Below are 19,293 nucleotides of genomic sequence, written 5' to 3' on the forward strand. Positions count from 1 at the left end.
ATAACTTACTCTTAAAGAATTAAATAAAAAGAATTATAAGAGCTATAATAAGGTGAAGATTAATTTTATAATAGAGATAAATTAAATTTAAAGACTTTTTATTAATTCCTTAAACCTTTTTTCCTAAAGCTATATATATATATAAACTTTTTAATATCGGAATAATAATCGGTCTAGCGCCGACTCTACATCGATGCTCGTAACAATATTAGTTTTTATTAGATTTTGTATTCGAATCTTTATTCTAACTTTATTTAAAACCTATTAGAAGCTTTAAATATCATAAAACTATGAAGATTAACAAAAAGCGAAAAAAAACTTCAAATATTAAAATTTAAGGGGGAATAGTTCAATATCTATTCGATTCGTTTAAAGCAGTAGTAAAATCTTTCAAAACATCAAGTACTAATCTATTAAACATTAACATTTTACTAAAAGTGGGTTTACATTAATTCCCCTCACAACCTTCCTACTGCATCTAATCCTTCTTCTTGGCCCGACATCGGACATGTCAGTGATTGAATAAGTAGCCAAGAGATGATCTAAGACCCTTATACGTGTGTAGTGGATTGCATTGTCCTGGAAGGAAATTTCCGCTGTGAACTTCAAGATATTCTCATATCCTCACGTTCGCCTACACAACACGTCCTCATATCCTCCCACACAAATACACAGTGGACGAGAAAACCCATTTCGAAATGAATGGAAGATTTATTGCTTTGAAGTTTGGGGACAGGAGGTGGGAAGTGGGAAGTGGGATGAAGAGGAGATGAGATGAAGATATAGATGTAGATGGGTATCGATCAATGTACTACATACTTACTGCCTAGGTATGCGGACGTCTGGATAGATTGATAGATAGATAGAATGATTTTTCTTGGAAAGGTAGGATTTTTGGATCTGAATTTGATGGAAGAGAGATGGAGATGGGATTGAGTAGCAGCCGCAGAATAGCAGAAGAGATTGTGTGCTTGGGGATGAGGATGTATGGTTTGTTGTTTGTGATTTGGAGGGGGGAAAGAATGAGAATATTGGCTGGTAAAGGGGTTTGGTGAAATGATTCGGACGGAGCGAGGTCAAGAAAAGGTGGGGAGAATGATAATGAGAATGATGTGTTTAAGAGAGACGCTGCAATTATTTTTGACGTACTATTTAGATTTCGATGGGATGGGTGAAGTGAAGTGAAATCTCCAAGCTTCGAAACCTACCGTGTGCATATACACAGCATGATTGCACTTTTGATTAAAATTCATATTCAATGCCCCAAATAACACTCAAGCCTCTTACTCAACCCATTGCTTCACCGTCCCCTTCCTAATCCACTCCCACCCCTTACTCTCTCTCCTCCTCTCCCCCCGCAACAACCAATCTCGTCCCCGCTCTAACCTCAATGGCCGGCGTATTCAAATCCCACCCCTTCCCCTCCAACTCCGCATAAAACTCGCTTTCTACTCTCCATTTCTCCGATTCCTCTAGCGATTCCTTCATCCAATTTGAAATGTTCTGATTATCCATCTTCGCATTCCCAGATCCACGGATCTTCTCCCGCCTAAAACTGATAGCAAAAATAGCATGAAACCACGCATCCAATTGAACTTTCGGGGACGATCCTTCTTTCAAAACAACGAGGAATGTATTGCGGGAACGGGAGTACCACATTATGTAACCCTGAGCTTTGTAGATGGATAGGAGAGATTTGAGGATTGAGTCGGGTTCTGTATAACTTCCTGTAATTGTGGGTGTAGAAATTGAAGAGAGGAGGTCTTGGAGACTCGTGCCGACGTTGCAGTAAGCGAGAATTGTACCTTGGATATTGCGAATTGCGCCGTCGCGTTCGAAGATGCGTTCTTGGAGTGAGATTTCTCTGGGGGAGGGGAGAGAAGTGTTGTTCTTCTTGTGGTTTGTACTGTAGAGGAAAGATGAAATGACGAGATTGGCTCGTTGTCGGTTCAGGGTACGCATGGTGACTGATCTGACGGCCATATAGTTTGTACCGAGATGGATGGAAAGGAGAGTGAGCAATGCAATCCACGTGGCTACTTGAGAGGAAATTTTGGAAACGACAAAGGTTCCAACGAGCATACCAAGGAGGGATATGAGAGTTTCCTGACTTGCATCTTTCTATCTTTCTATTAGTATCATCCCATCCACTATCCCTATCCCTCTATCATAAAAACTCAAGAAAAAAACCTACCGCATTCAACTCCGCCAAATTTCCCATCTTCGCAAAATGCGCACTCAAACTCGCCTTGCTACTTCCCGCCGCGACTCCACAAAGCGATTTACACACACTACTCGTACTGAGTAAAAACACACGAGGAATCTTGGGAAAAGCAGGGGAGATGCAATCGAGAATCATAGCAGCGTCGTTGAAAATATCAGCCATGAGACGATATTTTTTGCATTCGGGTTCGAGTGCGCTACCGAGTCGGTGCGCGAAAAGGATGGTAGAGATACGGCCGGCGGATTCTTGGAGGATGGAGAGGAGAACGGCGTGGGTTGCTGAGGCGGTGGAGTCGCCGACGCCGAGACCTGGGGTGGATTAGATTTGGAGTTCTTTTTAGAAGGAGGCTTGTGGTGATGTTTAAAGGAGAAAGGTTTGATAGGGAGTTGTGACAACAAGCTCAAAAACAAACTCATTCTCTCGAACAAATGGCCCCCAAAAGGAGTCCTTCACCTCATTCATACCTTGAAGCACCGCCCTACTAGCCAACAACCCCGCAATCGTACTAGCAAAAGCCTGAATAGAATCCTTCTCTCATCAGCATTTTCTTCCCCCTTTCCCCCAGCCAAGGTATCTTACATAAAATTGATACCTACAATACAATCCATTAGTGTCATCATTCTCCAGAGTTCTCACATCCCAATCAAAAACAAAGCAGGAGAAACTCCTCAAAGAAAGAGAAAAACCCACGCAGTATAATCCTCCGTAACACTATCCGGATATCCCACCGGCATGAATGCCCCTACTAAACTCATAACCCACGTCGACGGACCTTTTGGTATCTATTCAAAGTTTCAATATTCATCAATCCAATAGACCCTCTCATCTATGAAGAGATACATTTCATGTATATAGATGAAAAAGAAGAAAGAAACAACACATACATCAACATCGATCCGGTCAAATTTCCTCCCAGAAGTACCAGGAGTATGAGAGCGAATATAAGTAGCGATGAGTTTACCAGATTGGTTTATTTCTTTGATTTCTTCTGATTTCGACATGATCTCGGGAGTTAGATGATTTAATGAATTAAGCGGGGTTTTGTATGAGGGGGAGGTAAGGTGCGATGTTTAATGTAGGTATCAATTGTTTGTAGATAATTAGGTGATATATCAGAATGACGCGATGTAATGGGTAAGAATCATTCTTAGCGAGTAGCAGTCATTTGAATTTAGAAAGGGATATTTGTATGCAATTCAAGAATTAGGGCGTCATTTAATGTGAGAGATCTGTATCATCCAAAAGGAAACAGCCCAAGATGGAGAAAATCATGTCGAGTTGTGGTTAAGTAAGTAGTTGAGGATCATGATGTTCTATGCACGTGATCAATGTATTTTGGCTCCATGTTTGGTTTGATATTTGTTATATTCTTGCTGTCTTCAACTCATCTCATAACGATGCAGATAGCCACCCATAAAAAGAACTTCCCAGAAACCCATACTCCAGAGTAAAGATCAAGATCAGAATTATTCCAACAGGGAAGATGATACATGCTCCGACTCCCATAAAAGCAACTTTTCCATGCCACTGATCCGAGCTACAATCCTTTTGTGCATCCCAAACTTTCAAACAGAGACGTAGAGCGTATTCCACTCTGTCCTGAAAGATAACTTATTGATATTCGTCCATCTTATCACAGAATCTTCATGAAATCCATCGTTTTCGTGGGTATATCCTCCCTCGATCCATCACTTTTCCGTAGCCAGCCATAAATGTACAAATAGTTTTCTTCTTTCTTTTCTTAATCTTCAAATCTAGCAAACAACTGTAGCACCGCCAGTCTCAATGGCATCAATCTCGGCAAGATCAATTGGAGTACGTCGGAAACGTGCAGGGAGTTCACTGCGATCAAAGAATTCTCCCTTGGCTGGAGCAACGGAGCCCAAAGCTCTACCAGAGAGGGAACCGATTGTACCGTCACTTCTGGCACTGCGACCAAGTGGACCATGTTGTTGAGCATTTTGTCTGTAGGAGGAGAAGGAAGAGGAGGAAGACTTTTGAGCCTCAACGAATCCTGCAGGAAGTTCGTGGGTTGGGGAAGCTGGATGTGGTCGTGCAGAGTGATCAACCGAAGCTATCTCAACTGTTAGAGTGAATTATAGAGCAGATTGAAAATTAGAATACATACAGGGAATTGATCTCTTGCCCATGAATCTGATCAATGGAGTACGCTCAGCGTGAGCAGCAGCAGCAGAGGCTTGACGGAGAACCTTGGTCGCAAACATCTTGATGGTTGGGAAAGATTGAAAAAGTAATCACAAAGAGAAGTTGTGAATACTGCTGAGATGTGCGAGTTTGAGAAGGAAGTCAGGATCGTCGTCTGCCTCTGTGTTTGACTTGCTGGAGATTGAGATGTCAAGAAGTCAAGAAGTCAAGAAGTCAAGAAGTCAAGTTGTCAAGTTGTCAAAAGAAAAAGAGTGCGGAAAATGGAAAGCTTTAGTCTTGTGAATAATGTACTCGTAGCGTGTGGTAAGTGGGACGAGAATTCGGGAATCGGATGGATGAGTGGATGGATGGGGGGGAGGGGAATAGATAGGCGTCCGCTAGTAACCAGATATGGAAATGGTGGCGGGTGATTCAAAAGAAAAGATGGTGATTAGGTATGTGAAGCTGTGAATGGTTTGAGTGTTGTATTTATTTAAGTAAGCGTATGTCTGTAATATCTCTTCCTCTCTGAAATGAAGAGTAGAAAATCCAACCGTCTTCTTAATAGAATACCACCGGATGAAAAGGTCTCGGTTGGTGCGGGGTTAGCCATTGATAAAGGCCACTTCCGATAGAGCATTACATGTATTTCTAATTCCTCAGACGACATCAAATTATCAATCATCGGTTTTTTTTTTCTTATCGCACAACGATTCTTGCGTGCTTATTGGTTGACCATGGTTGATCATGGTTGCAGAGTGCAGACACATGCTAGTTAATGGCGTGATGAACAAAAGCATATAATGTCCATCAATATCAAGGATGCATTGAATGTCCAAAGTATATAATAAATGGTGTCAGATCATTTCTCTCCCCAGATTCCTTGTCACATAATGTATGAAAGAGGCTTGACTTTGCAGGAAGGGGCGTGTGGTATGTGGGTAGTAGGGTAGTAGGGTAGTTCTCATGCACGCCCAGGTAGGTAACATTTGGCAGATTCAACGGCTTGTTGGTCGGTTGGTTGGTTGGTTGGCTGGTCGCTTGGCCCGCAAGAGGTGCTCTTCAGTCTTCACAAGCTACCCATTTCATTTCAAAGCCAAGGCATAAGCAAAAAGTTAGAATTTTCAACGGACTTCCGGTACAACAATAACATATGATATTTTCAGATGATAAGATGGACTAGCCGAGGATTGTTTTCCTCTCTGTATGGGATGGGTACATACCACACTACCGAGTAATAATTCGGGTTATTCAGAGACAATTCCGAACATAAGCGAGAGAGCAACCATTGATTCATTAACTGTCACTGACTCTACTTCAATCACTACGGGGTTACTTTGTAAGGAAATTATTATCATCCAAAGTTATTATCATCCAAAGTTGTAGAGCTTTATCTGTCCACCTACCTACCCACCTACTTAACTCTATCAGCCTCGAAAGCCTCGTCTGGTCTGAAAGTCTAGGGTGGTCTGGGGAAATGTTGATAAAAAGTGACTGCAAAGAAATCATTCGCTTGCACTCGTCCTATATCAAAGAAATTGAATAGCTTGGTGTACCTAGGTATATCTGGGGACGGGAAGTGAAGACTGGAAAAAGATATGTTTCTTTCCCTCGATGATTCTCAACTGTACGGTCATCACATTTTGAGCTCAAGGTCCTTCATTGCTACCTCCAGCTACCCTTGGTACCCATCCATCACTACTGCAACAACACGTTTCGAGAATAATTATACTTTTGCCCACGGAAACTCTCCCTCATTTATACCACAATAAGCAAAAACTTACACCCCCCTCCCACCTCCCCCTCAAAAGATTTTCTTTCCACCTCCGTACTTCGGCCTTCCCCCAAACTCAATCCTTGTCAGCCTTCTGGGTAAAATCACCATGCATGAGTTGTTCCTCTCGGCATCCGTCGATAGCGAAGATGTATCTCATTCTCTCCGTGTACTCCAAGGCTACTGTGGAATGATACCCCAGCACTTTATTCGTCGACGATTAGTATTCGAAGGTCCACGCAGTCGCAACAATTTGAAAGGTCTTGATCCTTCCTTTTTGAAAGCCCAACCGCCGAATAAACAATTCTGGTGGAAGTCACTCAACGAGCAGCTGATTCGTCAATCTTACGTTCTGACTCTGATATATGATGTTGATAAAAGTCAACTTGGTCAGCCAGCAAAGGAGCTTGATGGTGGAGAAGGCCGACCGTAAGTGGCTAATTTTCATTGATTGCATATCAAAGCATGTGATCTGTTGAGACGGGCTTTCAACATCTTGACAAAATACTTATTGACTTCAACTAGGGGTCTTCTCCCATGTGATGAGGTGCCTGGTACATTAAGGTGGACCGATCTTCCAGATCCAGCCAATGCTGCTGTCGTGAATAGCAGAATGTTCATTGCGATAGACAATGAAAAGTCATTATGCAGACTTCTTCAAGCAAGCAGTCACCGGTACGTTGAAATGACTACTAACCAATCATCTACAGTTATTAATCATCAAGTAGATTCACACGGGAGATTATTCAAGAAAGTCACCGAACTGTTCACAATAATATAGTCTTTACACTTAGTCGCTACTTTGAAATCCCCTCAGAGTTCCAAGAAGTTGATGAGACCTCACGCCCTAAGGTCAACAGCAGGCTACCTCCCTTTGAATTACTGGAGCCATTTGATGCTGACGACAAATGGATTTTGACTGCTAGTGTTGAGGTTCAGAATGGAGCTGATCCTGATCACATGAAGAGTGCAATGGCAGAGCTATCGGGAGCCCAGGAAGAATTTAAGGGATGTTTCGCTTTGAAAGCAGCAGACAGGCATACCTTTGATACCAAAGTTAAAGTGCAGGCTTGAAGGGAGTGTGTAATAAGATGGTGCCATATCAGAGACATGAGGGGCTGTCTTCTAACCGCTTGATCTAGGACGAGAAAGTATCTTCGAGGAGCCGCGAGTGAATTCCATGGGTATAAATTGACCATGTGAGTCATATGGGGGCTCTGAAGAAGCCGCGATAAAGTCTGGTACCTTGGGAGACCATCATAATCAATATAAAGAATGAAGTCATATCCGTGAAAACTGTTGTATTGTATACACAATCGTTCCCCCACCCCTCTAGCTTTGAATACCAATCGATTTATAACTGTCCTCCCAATGCAATGTACACCTAAACAGCCCTCTATTGGTTCTTTTTTGTTTGCCAGACTGCAATGCCGAATGGAGCACCTAAACCCAATATTAGTGTGGTTCCCTTCAACCTCCATGCCCCTCAGCAGGGCTGCTATCCTAACTTACCGAATCCAAGAGCCATGAATCCCCAGTATCTCAAAGCAAAGAATTTGGTTTTTGGATTGAATGGAATGTTGCTTCGTGGTCCCTCAGGGTAATGGTATGGAGAACCCATTTGAGCACGGGTAGAGTGGAAGCCACGGCGGGCGACCGTTGAGGTGGAGGAGGATGCGCGGACGGCGGCTCTAGACAACATCTATTATGATCTGTTAGTAGTTTCTCTTGGGGCTGTTATGATAGCGCAGCCTTACCTTAAGAATTGAGTTCTGCTTTGTATTTTGGGTAAACAGTCAATCGAATGATTTTGATTGAAGCTCGGTTTGGCACTAGCCGACAATCAAACCAGATATTTTAATGCCTAAGGCTAAATAAAGAATGGGATTTTCCAAGGTTATCTCAGATAGTGCCCGGAGCGGAAAGCGATAATAAAAAAATATCTTTGTTAACCCACACCCTGTACTTTTTGATACATTTATAAAGTATCAACAAACCACGATTGCCTTTTGCATCTTGGTTAATGTGGTAGGATATCAATCGTCATGGATGACTTATTTGACGCCTTCGACGATAAGCCCCAAACAGCTGCTCCCAGCAGGCCTAAAAAGGCAAAGAAAGACAAGAAAGATCGCAGCAAGAAGAGAAATGCGAATGGAGATGTAAAGCCAATTGCTGATGCGCAAGATGTGGATTCTGAGATGGTAGATTCCGAGGAGCCAGCGGTAGAAGCAGATGTAGAGGAAGAGGATATTGAAGAAGATGACGAAACCAAAGAAGCAAAGAAGGACGCTAAACGACGCAGAAAAGACACAGAAGCCGATCCGGTAGTTACAGATACATTCGAGACAGCACAATCGCGAGAGGTAGCTGCTTCAGCCGGATTACAAGGTGCCCCAGAAGAAACAGCATTGGTTTTACAGCACAACATTCAACATCAAGTTTCTTTACCTCCCGATTACGAATACATCCCAATATCGCAGCATAAAGCTCCTGCCGAACCCGCGAGAACTTGGCCTTTCGAATTAGATCCTTTCCAGAAAGTCGCTATTGCATCAATCCAAAGAAACGAGAGTGTATTGGTATCGGCGCATACTAGTGCAGGAAAAACTGTTACGGCAGAATATGCAATTGCGCAATGCCTCAAAAACAATCAGAGAGTCATTTACACCAGTCCTATTAAAGCTTTGAGTAATCAGAAATATCGAGAATTTACTGCGGATTTTGGAGACGTTGGTTTGATGACTGGAGATGTTACAATTAACCCAACCGCGACCTGTCTAGTTATGACAACCGAGATTTTGAGATCTATGTTGTATCGAGGATCTGAGATTATGCGTGAAGTCGCTTGGGTTGTCTTTGATGAGATTCATTATATGAGAGATAAATCTAGAGGTGTGGTTTGGGAGGAAACGATTATCTTATTACCTGACAAGGTCAGATATGTCTTCTTGTCAGCGACTATTCCCAATGCTATGCAATTTGCCGAATGGATCACGAAAACTCACAACCAGCCATGTCACATTGTTTACACCGATTTCCGACCTACCCCTCTACAACACTACTTCTTCCCAGCTGGTGCAGATGGTATACATTTGATTGTTGATGAGAAGGGAAACTTCAGGGAAGATAACTTTTCAAAGGCTATGGCAACAATAGAAGATAAGAAAGGGGCTGATCCAGCAGACATCAATGCAAAACAGAAGGGGCGTGGAAAAGATAAGAAGACCAATAAGGGTGCCAATAAGGAAGGTTCGGATATTTACAAGATTGTCCGCATGATCATGTTGAAGCATTACAATCCCGTCATTGTGTTCAGTTTCAGTAAGAGAGAGTGCGAGGCATATGCATTACAGATGAGCTCCATGGCTTTCAACGATCAATCCGAAAAAGACATGGTTTCGAAGGTCTTCGAGAGTGCAATCGAGTCTCTCTCAGAAGAGGATAGGACCCTACCGCAAATTCAACACATCTTGCCATTGTTGAGACGTGGTATTGGTGTGCATCATTCTGGACTTCTTCCCATTCTTAAGGAAACCATCGAAATTTTGTTCCAGGAGAACTTGATCAAGGTCCTTTTTGCTACAGAGACTTTCTCCATTGGTTTGAACATGCCTGCCAAGACTGTAGTATTCACTAGCGTTGAGAAGTTCGATGGTGAGAAGATGCGATACCTAACGCCATCTGAATTCGTGCAAATGTCAGGTCGTGCCGGTCGTCGTGGTCTTGATGATAGGGGTATTGTCATTATGATGATCAACGATACAATGGAGCCAGAGAGTGCCAAGACAATTGTACGTGGAGAGCAGGATAAGCTCAATTCAGCTTTCTACCTTGGTTACAACATGATTCTTAACTTGATGCGTCTGGAAGGAATCTCACCAGAGTTCATGTTAGAACATTGTTTCTACCAATTCCAGAACACTTCGAGTGTTACTGGTCTCGAAAAGGAACTTCAAGATTTGCAAATTGCGAGGGATGAAGTTCAAATTCCAGATGAAGCAACCATTAAGGATTACTATGATCTTCGACAACAACTTACTACCTATACTAAGGACATGCGTGATGTCATCAACCACCCCAACTACTGTCTTCAATTCATGCAACCAGGACGTGTTGTTCACATCAAACACCAAGATCATGATTTCGGCTGGGGAGCAGTTGTGAAGTTTACAGCACGACGACCTGCTAAGGGATCTGCTCAAGAATTTCCTCCACAACAAGCATACATCCTTGACGTGCTTCTGCTAGTTTCTTCCGACAGTACAGTTACTACACAAACACAGAACGACCTACCGTTAGGCATCACACCACCTGCTGCAGGCGACAAAGGCAAGATGGAAATTGTTCCTGTACTTTTATCATGTGTTGAAGCCATTGGACATGTCCGTATATTCCTTCCAAAGGACCTTCACCCAGCCAACGAACGAAATCAAGTACGCAAATCTCTTGAGGAAGTCAAACGTCGTTTCCCAGATGGTATCGCAGTGCTTGACCCAATCGAGAATATGGGTATCACAGATGATTCCTTCAAGCGACTTCTTCGCAAGATTGAAGTTCTTGAATCTCGCTTACTCTCCAATCCCCTCCACAACTCACCCCGTCTCCCAGATCTCTATAATCAATATGCCGGCAAACTCGAACTTACCAAACAAATCAAGGAAAAGCGCAAGGCTATTGCTTCCGCATTGAGCATCATGCAACTCGATGAACTCAAGTCACGTAAACGTGTTTTACGTCGTCTCGGCTTCATCAACGAACAAGAAGTCGTCGAACTAAAGGCCCGTGTTGCATGTGAAATCTCATCCACAGGCGATGGTCATGAACTTCTTCTCTCCGAACTCCTTTTTAATGGTTACTTCAACGATTTAACCCCAGAAATGTGCGCAGCCGTTCTGTCGGTTTTCATTTTCGAAGAAAAGAGTCAATGTCCTCCACTTAAAGAGGAATTGGCTGCTAAATACAGAGAAATCCAAGCTCAAGCTAGGATCGTCGCAAAGGTTACTGCGGAGAGTAAATTGAAGATGAATGAGGAAGAATACGTGACTAGTTTCAAGTGGCAACTCATGGAAGTTGTTTATGTTTGGGCACAAGGAAAGAGTTTTGCGGAAATCTGGTAAGTTTTTTTGGTTTTGATTCCCTTTGAGAATCCTCATGTGAGGTAAGATGAGATAGCATTATACTAACACAATATATTAGTAAAATGACAGACGTTTACGAAGGATCTCTGATCCGACTCTTCCGTCGTCTCGAAGAACTCCTCAGACAAATGGCTCAAGCAGGAAAAGTCATGGGCTCCGATGACATCTCGAATAAATTCGATGAGTCGCTTAAGAAAATCAGGAGAGATATTGTCGCGGCTCAAAGTTTGTATTTGTAGACTCGTTCCGTCGTACTCACTTTATTACGCAAATACTTTGTGGAAAGTATACATGGTGTTTGGAAGAGGATAGAAATGGGGAACTCTCTTCATTCGCTGCTTTCAACTTCTAGCTTTGAAGCCTGGAAGATGATGACATTTTAATTCGATTGTCATGGTGTGCAAGACAAGACGGTGGATGCTTTCTTTTCCCGCCATCCATCTTCCTACGGGCTTTGTGAATCCAGAACCCAGAATTCTGAATACCAGGTTTCGCATTTCGCATTACGAATGCTTCATCGCAATGGAGTATGGGGGGTTTTTTTGATGATTTTTATTTTTCTTTTCTCAAATGAAAATGTATACCGGTATGGTGAATGGAGTATCTACACTTTTTTTATAGCATTTTTCATTTACATTGGGGACTTTTCTGTCGGGGAAGTTGGTGAAGGGGGAGACGGAGGTATGTGGCGGGTGTGAACGCGAGAAAGGAGGATAGAGCTTAGATGGAATGTAGGAAGGAAGGTGGGGAGGAGAGAGGAGAAAAGAAAGGAGAGAAATAGAGAAGGATCTTTGTGGTCTAATATGGTATGGCATGGTATGGCATGGTATGTGAAAGGAATGGGGGGATAATACTTCCATACCTACCTACCTACCTACCTACCTATCCTCTATCCTCTCAACGAGAAAGGAAAAAAAAAAATAGAGAAGAAGAGATAGGGAAAGAACGCCTGTAATTATCTACCTACCTACCTAATCAATCTTAGGACGTGAATAAGAATACAAGAATACAAAACTCATTTTTTTTCTTTGTGTGTATTTTATTGTTTGATGTTTAGATTCTGTACTTGTATGACTACTTATTCATAGCTGTCTTGAATGAGTGAATGGTTGATTGGTTTTCGAACATGATAAGTATACCTACCTATACACATACCTAGGTTGGTAGTCGATTTTCAAGAACATCACGAATATCACTCATGCATTGCTTTTTCACTTCAAGTCATATATACGTCTGTATGCATGCATCAAAATTTGAATCGACACTTTCTTTCTTGGTATCTCGATGTATTGCTCGCTGTATCGCTATTATTAGATCGCTCTCTGTGTAGGTGTGTCTCTGTACATTTGCCGTTCTATCTCTCGCTTCACCATCCCATCCCTACCCCTCATCACATCTCGTCTCATCTCATCTAATCTCCTTTCCAGCCCCCTTTATCCGCGACTCATCATCATGAGTAACCCAACACCGCATCTCATCACCCGCCATGTTTTTCCGTTCTTCCTCATCCCCTGCCTCTACGCAAAACCATCTACGCATTGAGCGAGCTTTCGAGAGCAAAAAGCAAGCGAGCAAATATAATGCAATCAACCAATAGACCACTCAGTATCATATCATATCCCAACACGACGTTCATCCATCCAGCCATTGAGTCCAATTCGCAATCCAACACATTAGCTTGTCTTTCCTCCGCCCCTCTCACCCCTCTATTTTCCCCAGCTTCTCCCCAAATATTAATTCCCATTTCTCGCCCCTTTGGACAATCTACCCACTCCACCCCAAAAATCAATTAAAACAAAAAGTTTGCTTTCCACTCAACACCTAATTACACCACACAGATATCCATCCATCCACCCATCCCTACCCACCCTATGCATTTCGCCACTAGGCTCTCGCTCCATGGACTTGTAAAGAGAATCAACAACAAAACATCAAAAAAATCTTTTAAACTCCTCGCTTGGATATCTTACACATCTCGCTCGCATCTTGCATTGAAATTTATTATCGAATCGCTTTCTTCTCCTCTTTCTTTTTCCTTCGTATTTTTTTCTTTAAATTATAACCGGGCGTGTATTTATCTGTAATCTTTCCATCGTAATTTTGGATCCGTCGGCCTCGTCTCATATCTTTTTCGTATGCAACCATTCTTTCCATTCATTCATACTCAAATTCCTCTTCCACCAAGCATACTTGGAACTGCTTTACGGCCTACCCTTTTTCCTGGCATGTCCATACGCGGCACACCTGCAACACTGCGTGGCTCTTTCATCAATCCAATATCCAATTGTGCTGGAATTCTAGAGACAATCGTCTTATAATCACCAGGAAATTTAGCATCTCTAGGTACCGGAACTAATGCGGAGCGCCATAAGTGATCTGATGTATCCTCAAGGAAACTAGGTCGAAGTGAAGCTTTAGAAGAAAAGAATGATGCGCGTCCTCTTGACTTCTTCGCTTGAATAATCGAGTCGAATAACTGAATATCTCGATCGTTTGATTGCTTAGTTTCTCGTTCGTGAATAAATTCATTGAATGCTATCTTAATGTTAGTATACTTCACAGACATAACCATGAATTGAATTACCTTGTGTCTGTTCCAACATTGCTATATATTCTTGTTGATCGCTTGGGAGACTCTTTTTGAATGCAGCTAAATCAAAACCATATAGTTGTCCAGATGACTTTTGTTCTTTCGATGGCCGACCAAGATGTTTTCTGTAAGTGTAAAACAAATTTGCGAAACATCGAACGAAAGCTGCACGTACACGATCTGCATGGAAGGCGGCTGGACAGACAAGCGAACACCAACCTAAACAACGGCCGTGTGATACCGTGCTACAAGCACTACAGGTATACATGCCATCATCCTCTGCTCTTTCATCACAGATGGAGCATACAGATCCCATGTCGTTGGCATTATAAACAAAGCAATGTCCTTCTACCCATATGGTTGTCTCCGTATTCAAAACTGGTTGCATGAGCATGTTGGGCATGATTGTTGAAGCAGCGATAGTCGAAGCCGCATAGGCGGATGGTGCATAAGCAGACGGTGCATAACCATACATGGAGTTGCTATCGCCAATGGAAACAGCAGAAGTGGAAAGACTAGCCGAATGGCCATTGACAAATGGTGCACTGGGTCTACGAAGTGTCGGTTGTCGCTCTAGACCAAATGAAGAACTACGTCTCGAGTTTGTATCGAAGTGACCAGATCTCTTCTCTCTCAAAGTAGCCGTCAGAGCGAACCCAGAATCGTTTCGAGAGATAGGAGTTGTAGGCATTGGTGGGCAATGACCAGATACAGGCGATAAAGATGCGGGTGGACTGGTTTTGCTTGATACGCTAGTTGATGGACGCTCAACACGAGTGTGGTCATTCTTCGACTGCAAGAATGCATTGAAAACTAGAGGTCTCTTCATCTTTTGTGGATCCGGTTCTCCAAAGGTTGTTGAGTTCTGGCTAACGTACTTACCCAAAGTGCCAGGTGGTGCATTCTGTGTGAATACCGATTCGTTCTCCGACGAAAATGCATCATAGGGAAAGGTTTCAACAGCATAAGGTGGTGGTGCTACCTCTACACCACATCTATTGTGATGAGGAGCTGCCAGCTGCAAGAGGGACACAAGCTTTCGACGCTGTTGTCGTGGTAGTGAAACAGGTGGAGCAGTAGACTCAACGGTGTCTTGATCCAAATCCACGAAAACATAATCATCCTCCGGAAGCTCTATATTATCATATCTCCTTTCAATGCCAACAATATAAGGACAAGGTGCTTCCAGCGCTGAAATTAATCTAGCTGGTAGAACTGGAATAAAGATGCTTGCCCATTTGAGTGGGTACAGGAGACTGACCAAAGCTTTACTAGCAAGATGTAACATAGCTGTGTGGGATGACAGTAAAATGATCCTAGATTCCGACAACATAAATTCTACCAGAGCAACAATATTGGGTATACTCAGAGCTCTGAAGAGTGCATAAATATCCGTATTTCGTGAATCTGGCAGTTCATTTGGTGCTTCCTTTCGCGCAAAAAGTCGTAGTTCTCGCACTGCAATTTCAATTTGAGTTTTCGAGGATATCGGGCTCAGTGCTTCGGTACACAGATTGACAACATATCTCTCCAGGGGTTGCCATCTACCGATTTTTGGCGAACTTGCAGGAACTCGGAGTATTCCACCATCCGTCATTGGTACCACAACAGCCTTCAGCCATTCCTTCCAGAAGCTTGTCATACTTCCATCTCTGCCAAGGATTCCATATGCCCTAGGTATCCAAAGCCCCGTCTCGCCATCAGTCAATCCTTCAATTTTAGCTGCTGCGCCGTGTCTGACAGGCCTCAACATATCCGTCATCAAAGTAATTTTTTCCTCCACTGCACTAATCTGTTCCTCCAACTGTTCTCTAGCGGCCGAGCCAGATACAACACTCGGCAATTTTGCTAGCAATTGTGAAAGGTGTGCACGTTCTGCAGCCAATCGTTCTCCCAAACTCGCCGCAAGTTCTCGTTCCTCGTTTGTCATATGGCTTTGTCTCCAAGCCTCACATCTTCTTTCCACATTTCCGGCCGCTTCTTGATCCAATGGCTTCCAGACAATTACGGTAATTCCGTATATTTTGGAATTGTCATCTGAGGTCATAGCAAATCCATGCCAGGTTGATCGTGGCCGTTCGTCCGAGGAAACAATATTGATATCATTTGGAAATGCAAACATAGGGACATAATCGGGAAATTTACCTCTCCTCGGTAATTCTTCTGTCGCGTGTTTGGGTGGGTATCTATCGAGTAAAACGGGTTCAAAACGTCGTTTTAAAGGGTGCATATCAGGATCCAGATTCAGGGGCTCTGGAGGCGGGATGACGGAATTGTAATTGCTAAGGCGCCTCGAAGTGCGAACTGACACTGTTGTCATGGTCAGCATAAGTATTCAAAGACATGAGAGGGTTGCGGGTAAAATCATCTTGGGTGTATGCAATGCATGTAATATATGTGCCGCACCGAAACGCATATTGTCAGACTTACTACTTCTACCGGCCATAGAAGGCTGTCTCTTTACACTATTCAGATCTCTGAAGCTAATTCTTCTCCTTATGCTTCCACCCACGCTCCTTAAAGTCGGACTTCTCCTATGTATATTTTCTGCATCTTCCACTCTTAATCTCGAAGCTCTCGGATTTGTCATGGGAGGTGCAGGTTGTGTTGTGGCCCCAGCACTAAAACTCAAGTCATCCAGGAAATTCTCCCGCTCGCTCGCAAACTTCAGTAGCGCCGTATCGAAGTCGAAATTTCCAAATATTCCTCCACCCTCGGTCTTTGTGCTAGTTGTATTGCCATTTGCATTGCCGTTGCCGGTGCCGGTGCCGGTGCCGGTGCCATTTCCGATGCCATTGATGTGACCAATTTCACCAGCTTTAATGGTCACACTACTTCGATTACTCGCAGTTCCTTCAAGCTCATCGAGAGTGGATATTGAGCTTCGCGATTCGTGCGAGGATTGTTTGCTGAGACGATTCCATGAGCTATTGCGGGAATGTCGTGCAGAAGCTCGATTGTTATTTGGAGGAGGAGAGTTTTCACCCTCAGGACTTTCTTCTATTGTAGCATCGACTTGAGGAGAGGGAGGCGCTTGTATGATGTTGCTTGATCTATCTCTTGGATTCGAAGGGAAAACCTCGGGCCCATATTGTAGAGAATCAATCCCCGCGATCCAAAAGTAATCCGCGAGAGGAGCCGAAGTTGAATTATTATTATCCATGGCGAATGAATATTTAATGGAAAGCAGATATACTGTATTTGTTGAATATGAAAGACTGTAGTGGCAGATATGCCAGTGATAGGTAAGTGAAATTCCTTTCAGTATGACATCGAATCGAAGGAGTGTATATGTTAGACGCTATTACCGCGAACTTCAGGAGTAATAAGTTATTAGGCTGGAGAAGAGGGAGAGGGATGATCCGGCGTTTCGTGGATAAAGCGAGAGAAGCTCCTTGTAATCTCGGACCCAAGGGCAAAAGGTTATACGCTTTCCCGACTATTTAATGAACAACAAGCTCTTTTTTCCTGGAGGTCTTGGTGTGACTATCTGAGAGGCAGTGAAAGACGAACCAAGGTTGATGCTAGAAAGGAAGATTTGCAGATCAGACCCTTTGGAATACGGTGGACGGTGGGTGATTGAAGCTAGGTATGAAGTACTTTCCCCTTGAGCTCCACTGTTGTTGAATCAAATCAAATCAAATCAATCCATTGATCATTCAATCAAACGCCTTAGGTAAACGGTTAATAGATTGATGGAGGAATTGAATGGGGTGAGGGAACTTTTGGGCAATGGAGAAAAAGAAGGAGGAGAAGAAGAAGAAGAAGAAGAAGAAGAAGAGGGTGAAGGAATCCGGCAATTCCAAGAAATTTTGATTGCTAGATATGGATGAATGTGTGGATGTAGAATTGGAATTCGTATTGAGTGATATGAAGTTGATAGTGGAATGAATTATTCTCATTCAACTACCGGTCAGTGAAGTATGGATGAAGTGAATTAATCAAATGGGATGGTTATGATGGTGTATAAAATAAAAAAAGATTACAAGATTGATCTTATAAATCGAATGGGGGTGAATTGGGTTGAATTGGGTTTGAATGGGGGTTGAAATAGATTGGATTGGACTGGATTGGACGGGTTTGAATTGAATCGAATTGAAGTCAAGTGAAGAATATAAAAGAATGACAATGATTATGACTGTGAAAATGACAGACAATAGACGGAGAAGAGGTACTACGCAGGTAATTCGTCCGCATATAGATTATGGATTATGGATTGTAAAGAGTGGTTGGTTGGTTGATGATATATTATGTAGGTAAATGTAGATAAATGTAGGTAAAATATAATGTAAGAGGTGAAGCCCCGGCTTATCACATACTAAAAAAACGAAAACACATTAAAAACTATTATTTCTTTAACTTTTGAACTATATGTTAATTCAATCAATCTTATAATTGAATTTGTATTATTTAAATAAATTAAAAGAAATTTATCAAAATTACATATAAAAAAAATAAGTAAAATATCTTTAGTCTTTTTTTTAATAAGGTTTTAGATATTGAAAGTTGAAATTTCTAAAAAAATTCTATTTAAAAAAAAGGGATTTTCTTAATATAGAAAAGATGTTATATATTATAAAATTTTAATAAAATAAATTACAATTTTAAAAACTTATAACTTTATTAAAAAAGAAAATTTAAAAGAAATCGTTTATTCATAAGATTCTTACTATATTTACCTTTAATATATTAATTTTTCAAATCAATTTTTTATTTATTGAGGTTTTATAAAAATCATTAGTTTATGTGAGAAAACGATTTTTTTATAGAGATTTTGTTATGAAAAAGAGTAATGTACGATAAGCGGGAATGTGATTAAGTGTTCACAGGTATACAAGGGGACCGAAGAGTGAAATGATAATGATACCTAGGTGAAAGTACTAGCTAGGTAGGTAACCTTTCCTAGTAATAATATTCACCATTTTCTACATCTGACTTCTCTCTCTTTCTCTTTCTCTCCTCTCCTCTCTCTCTCTCTGCCTTCTGATCCCTCTGTCCCCTCTAGCCCCTCTGTCTTCTCTCTGCCCCCTTTTTTTCTTATTTGTTGATTTCTTTCCTCGCTCCTCCAATTCTCCATTCTCCATTCTCCAGTCTCCATTCTCCATTCTTCATTCTCCAAATATGTAGGGACCTACCTAGGACCTTGGTCTATTCAAAGCAAATCCAAATAAAAGCGCCGCCGTGTCACTCGAAATGATATTCCTTATCGTGAACCAAGGTAATAGATTGCCTAGCGAATGATCTTCTCCAGGGAAACTAAAGAAAAAGCAATTGAATTTTCCAAAGTTTAAATGAAGCAATATGATACTTCTACTATCATCTCTGATCCAGGAAAGAAAAAGAGAGAGATGGTGGACAATCCCAATTTACTTGACATGAAGTAAGTAAGTGAGCAGGTAGGTAGGTAATTGAGAGTGTG

General features: G+C 42.1%; 6 protein-coding genes across 6 annotated transcripts; 2 read left to right on the forward strand and 4 right to left on the reverse strand.

Moving 5' to 3' along the window:
* Positions 1-1,332: 1,332 nt before the first annotated feature.
* Positions 1,333-3,225, reverse strand: EAF01_005539 (uncharacterized protein; the record flags this gene model as incomplete). Its single annotated transcript, XM_038913792.1, has 6 exons — positions 1,333-2,121; positions 2,195-2,532; positions 2,689-2,740; positions 2,804-2,816; positions 2,915-3,006; positions 3,109-3,225. The coding sequence occupies 6 exons, from the start codon at positions 3,223-3,225 to the stop codon at positions 1,333-1,335; spliced, it is 1,401 nt and encodes a 466-aa protein (XP_038770241.1).
* A 344-nt stretch (positions 3,226-3,569) lies between these two features.
* Positions 3,570-4,616, reverse strand: EAF01_005540 (uncharacterized protein). Its single transcript, XM_038913793.1, has 2 exons — positions 4,353-4,616; positions 3,570-4,298 (listed from the first exon to the last, which is right to left on the reverse strand). Exons 1-2 carry the CDS (start codon positions 4,447-4,449, stop codon positions 3,979-3,981), a joined length of 417 nt encoding a protein of 138 aa, XP_038770242.1. The 5' UTR covers positions 4,450-4,616; the 3' UTR covers positions 3,570-3,978.
* A 1,636-nt stretch (positions 4,617-6,252) lies between these two features.
* EAF01_005541 (uncharacterized protein) lies at positions 6,253-7,217 on the forward strand (the record flags this gene model as incomplete). Its single annotated transcript, XM_038913794.1, has 3 exons — positions 6,253-6,572; positions 6,669-6,818; positions 6,872-7,217. The coding sequence occupies 3 exons, from the start codon at positions 6,253-6,255 to the stop codon at positions 7,215-7,217; spliced, it is 816 nt and encodes a 271-aa protein (XP_038770243.1).
* A 322-nt stretch (positions 7,218-7,539) lies between these two features.
* Positions 7,540-7,845, reverse strand: EAF01_005542 (uncharacterized protein; the record flags this gene model as incomplete). The annotated part of the gene is made up of 2 exons (XM_038913795.1): positions 7,540-7,586; positions 7,656-7,845. 2 exons carry the CDS (start codon positions 7,843-7,845, stop codon positions 7,540-7,542), a joined length of 237 nt encoding a protein of 78 aa, XP_038770244.1.
* Positions 7,846-8,188: 343 nt separating this feature from the next.
* On the forward strand, positions 8,189-11,523 carry EAF01_005543 (uncharacterized protein; the record flags this gene model as incomplete). The annotated part of the gene is made up of 2 exons (XM_038913796.1): positions 8,189-11,259; positions 11,343-11,523. The coding sequence occupies 2 exons, from the start codon at positions 8,189-8,191 to the stop codon at positions 11,521-11,523; spliced, it is 3,252 nt and encodes a 1,083-aa protein (XP_038770245.1).
* A 1,925-nt stretch (positions 11,524-13,448) lies between these two features.
* On the reverse strand, positions 13,449-17,037 carry EAF01_005544 (uncharacterized protein; the record flags this gene model as incomplete). Its single annotated transcript, XM_038913797.1, has 3 exons — positions 13,449-13,819; positions 13,869-16,184; positions 16,305-17,037. 3 exons carry the CDS (start codon positions 17,035-17,037, stop codon positions 13,449-13,451), a joined length of 3,420 nt encoding a protein of 1,139 aa, XP_038770246.1.
* Between the last annotated feature and the right edge of the window lie 2,256 nt (positions 17,038-19,293).

Source organism: Botrytis porri, assembly GCF_014898465.1.
Source record: "Botrytis porri strain MUCL 3234 chromosome Unknown BPOR_007, whole genome shotgun sequence".
NCBI lineage: Eukaryota > Fungi > Ascomycota > Leotiomycetes > Helotiales > Sclerotiniaceae > Botrytis > Botrytis porri.